Source organism: Triticum urartu, chromosome 7 (genome assembly GCF_003073215.2).
Source record: "Triticum urartu cultivar G1812 chromosome 7, Tu2.1, whole genome shotgun sequence".
NCBI lineage: Eukaryota > Viridiplantae > Streptophyta > Magnoliopsida > Poales > Poaceae > Triticum > Triticum urartu.
Window position 1 is genome coordinate 532,860,507 of NC_053028.1, and position 5,442 is coordinate 532,865,948.

Below are 5,442 nucleotides of genomic sequence, written 5' to 3' on the forward strand. Positions count from 1 at the left end.
ATGCTGGCGCCCTCATGGTTGGAAGTTGATAGTTGAGGCCCACTTTATTAACTAATTTAAGCAGATTAGAGTTTGGGGAAACTTCCTTTATCCTCATCTACAGGGCGATATTTTGGATAGCAAATCAAGTACTGTTTCCACGACATACTGTTCCAATGAGGCCAGTTTTTTTAAATTTCAAAATTCGTCAAAATTCATATTTTTACATTTCAAAAAAATCTGGAAAAAATAATAATGCACAAATTTGTAAATTTTCAGGACGAAATACGTTCAAATGAGGGTTGTGCAAAAAAGATAAATCTAGGACTTTTTAACACACGATACTATTTATCCACACAGGCCATAAATTTATCTTTTTTGTACAGATCGCATTTTAAGGCATTCCATCCTGAAATTTTACACATATGCTCATACCATCCTTGTTTACTTGTACAAAAAGTTTCAGATTGTTTTGAAACTGGAAATTTAAAATTTTGAAATTTTCAAGAAAAACGGGCCTCCATGGAGGCCGAGAGCCAAAACGCCTCACTCATACTGTAGTGCATATTTATAACCATGCACAGATACCGTCAAAAGCAACTACTCCCTCTGTATCGAAATATATGTCGTTGAAGTAACTGTAGTTCAACTTCTCCAGCGACGTATATTTCAGTACGGAGGGAGTACATAGACATTGCCAGGATCCTTCATGTCTGGCCAAGAGAGACCTCTTCCGGATACGAGCAAATGAAGCGGATCTTCACATGCTCAAGTCCTGAGTATTCACACGCCACGCCCACACGGAACACTGGGCAACAATCTCAACTGTTGAACTCCAAGAGAAGACGCTCTCCGGTCTTGACAGGTCGGCCGGTGCCCCTCTGTCCACAGTCAACGCCTCGTCCACGCTGGGATATCATGGCGGTGTTGCCGTTATTTATTTACATCACGACAACACTGCCATGTGACACTGACACAACACCACAACTTAATTTGGTCTGACCATTGTGGAGAATGGCCACCGTTGATCCGCGAACATTTTTACATACAGAAAACAACTGACGGGTTCACCCGCGATTACAAAACCGAACCAAGCGACACGCGTAGGGTAAATGCAAAACTCGTAATTACCCAGCACATATCCGGGTGGGGAAGCAGATCTTCTTGGAAGCCGGTTAATATTTCCAGTCCAGTTTGTTTCCCACAAGCATGCGCGACCACACACACTTACAAAGCGTTCGACACCAGTCGTTGTTCATCGCGATTCTATAATCACTTGTAGTAATGGACACCGCCATTTTTACAATCGTCACAACTGCCCAGTAAAACATCCTTGGAGCTATTCTCAAGACCGCTGCCCCTAGAACCAGGCCAGGCAGTTAGTCTTCAGCCTTTGGCATTCATCAATCAAAAAAAAAGAGTCTTCAACCTTTTAGCCTAACTAATAGCTCCCTCGATCGATGACTTCAGCCTTTGAACCTCGGCCAAGAGGGAAGAGTTCATCTCACAGGCATCCTTCAAGATCTCAATCCTCCGGCCAACTTCATCGCCGTACTGCGAATCCCGTGGGACGCCTTGCAGAACGAGACCCTGGAGCATAGCCTGTCGGACGGAATTTTTTTTTCCAAAACACCAGAGGATGAGGAATGATTAGAAAATTCTATGTGTCAGCAGCAGCACAAGGAGTTCACGTTGTTGAAAACTCAAGGGGGAAAGTTACCTCGTGGTGCTGCTTCTGGGAGTAGCACCGGAGGAGCGACTTGACCATCTTGTTGCGCACTTTGACGGAAGCACCACACCGGAAAATGAAACCAGACAGATGATGCTTCGCTAGTGTGAACGACATGGAATCCCTCCGGGCAGCCTTGTCCAGGATACCAGATGTCCATGATTTGGCGTAAGACTCCAAGATTCCTTCGTCATCCTACAAATGAAATTCATAAATATGAAAGGTCAAGCCATCACTTCTTATCAGACATCTAATAATTAGCACAAAAACAGCAACGAATCATGTGCTCTTTGCATGGTCTGTGTTGTGCAATGAGCAAGCACTAGACGAGTTAAAAGTAAATGATGAAAACGAATTCATAGGCCGGAAGAGAATCATAAAAGGAACCAATGAAACGATACCTCAAGAGGCTCCAAGTATCCTTTAACGTCACCAATGCATTTGTCTAGTGGAGGCAACAGTTCAAGCACATAAGCAGTAGACAATGCATTCCAGGCTGCCAGCCAAACCGTAGTCTCAACACTTCTATGCAAATAAATGGCCACTTGCCGACCAAAAATAACATCCCCATATGAGACAGCTGCAAATTGATCTACAACACTCTCCACAAAAGTAGTGTAGCTCTCATGAATTTTCTCCTTGAATCTGAGAATTTCGTAAGTGCTAGTTACTTTTACTTCTTCAGCAGTGGCCATAGATCCTACAACCTCATCATTATTAGCAGAGTGAGATCTATAATATTTCTGACATAACATGTCCAGACGCTGGCCATACAATTCTTGCAAAGCCTCAAAAACATCCTTGCTTCTATCTTCTTGAAGCAAGTCCATGTTAGTGCGGACAGAGGCAGAAAGTGCATGCATTTTCCAAACCAAAGGAACATCAAGAGATGGGGCAGCTGAAACAGCTTCCAGACCCAATAAAAAGATAAGACCAGCTCTTGAAACGTCAGCATCATCACTGCAGCAGATTGAACTTAGAATCCAATGCACAGGAAGAGGCAGTCTCTGGTGTGCCCACTCTAGAACTAACGTGCTGCAGGGGGGATTTATAACTTCTGTTAACTCCATTTCCTCTTGAATCGTCTCCAACATTTCTGGTACTTTTGGCTTATTTATGGCACTGTTGTTTCTTGCATGTTTGTCTGGATTCTTCTTCTTGATGGCCAACCATCTGGATCTGAAATGTGAATTTAGCACACTGCTAAAATGCTGATACTCATCCTCAGTTATGTCCCACTGAAAAGTTTTTGGTAATTTCATTTGAGAAGCCAGACAATGTATGGAGGATTTGAGACATTTCAGAACTGAAGGTTGGAAGAGGATATCAAAGGCTCTCTCCAAGGTAGAGATCTGGCCAGGTCCGGCAATCAAAGATACACCAAGGACAGGACTGATTCTCTCTGAAGCGTTGGCAAATGGATTAGTTACATTATCCGAGTTTGCACCTTTACTGAGGGTAACAAGGCCTTCTGGCGCAGCAGAGATAATTTTTATCAACTCTAGGACCAACTGTGAATCCAGTTGTGCAAGTAGGCATTTCAGAGACCAAAACCCACCCCCGCACGTCCCCCAGCCAAACCCAACACCAGGAGCTAGTCCTCCTCTACCAAACATCTCTATGTTCTTTAATACAGGCCACTGTGAGGAAATCAATGGCAACAGCGAAGTTAGAAAGTTCAACAAGTCATTATGCCATAAACTGGAAATGCCTTCTTGTAGTATCTTGCCAGCTAGCCCTGCTTTAGATTCTTTGAGATGCTCAGAACTATTTGTTGTCGCTCTCTGGATCACTCTGTCAACAGAACAGGTTAGCTGCACTAATCTTTGAAGGCAACTTGTGGAAGATAGTGATGCATCAACATCACCCCAGCATCTCAGATGACAAAGCCCCTGCACCAACGATACACCACGGGACGGCAGCTGCTCCTCATGCCCGACAACTTCAGTGCACGAGAAGCTGAAAAACCCGTTAGTAATTATCCCCAGGCCAATTTTGGGGACAAAGTCCGGTATCCAAGGCAAGCAGTAACTTCTACTATCAGGAGTACCCTCTGGTGATATTCTTTCCAATGTCGAATTAAGCATGCCTAGTACAGAAGAAATCAACAAAACCAGGCAGCTTTGCTCCGGTGTATGTGTTGTATTCTCACTCTGCCCATTGATCAGTGAACACAAGTAGGGAATATCACTTAGATGTAACCAAGACAGCGCCGAATTTATCATTGGAACTACATGACTCCAAGACCACATCTCACCATAACTGCCAGGAACTCCCATATCTTGCTTGCCAAACTGCTCCGCTGAATGAAGAAGCGGCAGCCTTTGTGCCAGAGCTCCTAATACAAGAAACGACTCTCTTGCAATTGAACTAAACTCAGAAAGAACATTGTGTTCACTTAGATTCTGGAACACTGGAGGGCTGAGCCACAGGCATAGAACAGGAAAGAAATCTGTGAAGTGTGATATGCAAAATCCATAAGAAATACAGGTTCTCCAAAACCGCAGTTGCTCGACCATCATTGCTGAACTCAACTTGCATTGTTCCTTTCCAGGTTTTATCCAATCCTTAAGGGTATAAGCCGGTAAGTACCACTGCCACATTGCCTGATGAAAAACTCCATTGTTCACAAAATTCAAGCATGTTTGTCTGTTGTATTTGGATAAAACCTAGCAAAAGGAACAAATGACTTTAGATGATAACAAAGAGACCTTCTGTTTGACAAATATAGAAGCTATAGTTAAAAAAGTGATTGTCGCATTTTAGTATGAGCAGTCTCAACAAAGAATAGCTTTTAATATGCTCATAGTGTTTATCACCTAATCTTAACAACGGGACAATCGTATTAATAAGCAACTCAAAGGAAGATTGAAGATCCACCAAATAGTTTCTGCGTCAGTACATGCATTGTGGAAGGGGGGGTTGATTGGTTGACATAAGTTGCAAGGGCAATACTAAAACAATACAATTCCTATGTATTCAGATCTCAGAAGCTGCAAACAAAGAGGAGACCTCAAGATGAGATTGTTGGTTGTTAGTTGACACTAGTCAATGTGTACGTGCAATGCACGTTAATTTAGAAGTATATTAAGTGCATGCGGATATTAAGTAGGATATTATTTACATGTTATTATGTGATTAGCACTATTTTTGGCATGAAATTAACTGCACGCTAAACGTGTTGAGCGCTCGACATAGAAGCAGTCTAGGTCGTTAGATTGACATGATTTGATGGCCGAGATTAATTGGATCTGCCCCTTTGGGTCTTTTTATATTGGTATAGATTAAAAAGTATTAACTCATTCAAGAATCAGTTATGACAAGTGACGAACGAGCCTTTAATTTTGAGTTTTGAGATCACTGATACAAGGTGTTAAAACACTTACATCCAACAGGACACCACTTTTGAGTTCAACTAACAATAGACAATTAAGCAACAAAATCAGAATAGATTACTGGGAGAAGCATAAGTAGATCTAGTTATAGATCAATGAAAAGCAAGGATGATCAATAATGAAATACTACACTACCAACAAAATGCAGCTTCAGGTGTTAACCAATATGAACATAAAAACACGATATGCCAATATACGATGACAGATATTTATCATGTTACCCTATAATATGAGATTGCCTTAGCAGCAAAGATACCTTCAACAAAGTAACCCCTCTGATCATTGACGAGTGAATTTCCTTTGATCCTTGCCTGTCCAACAGCTTGACAACACATTGAA

The 5,442-nt window shown here is 42.1% G+C and overlaps 1 protein-coding gene across 1 annotated transcript; it reads right to left on the reverse strand.

Moving 5' to 3' along the window:
- Nucleotides 1-1,088: 1,088 nt before the first annotated feature.
- On the reverse strand, nt 1,089-5,436 carry LOC125519974 (transcriptional elongation regulator MINIYO-like). Its single transcript, XM_048684751.1, has 4 exons — nt 5,360-5,436; nt 2,110-4,377; nt 1,700-1,903; nt 1,089-1,581 (listed from the first exon to the last, which is right to left on the reverse strand). Exons 1-4 carry the CDS (start codon nt 5,384-5,386, stop codon nt 1,417-1,419), a joined length of 2,664 nt encoding a protein of 887 aa, XP_048540708.1. The 5' UTR covers nt 5,387-5,436; the 3' UTR covers nt 1,089-1,416.
- Nucleotides 5,437-5,442: the final 6 nt, after the last annotated feature.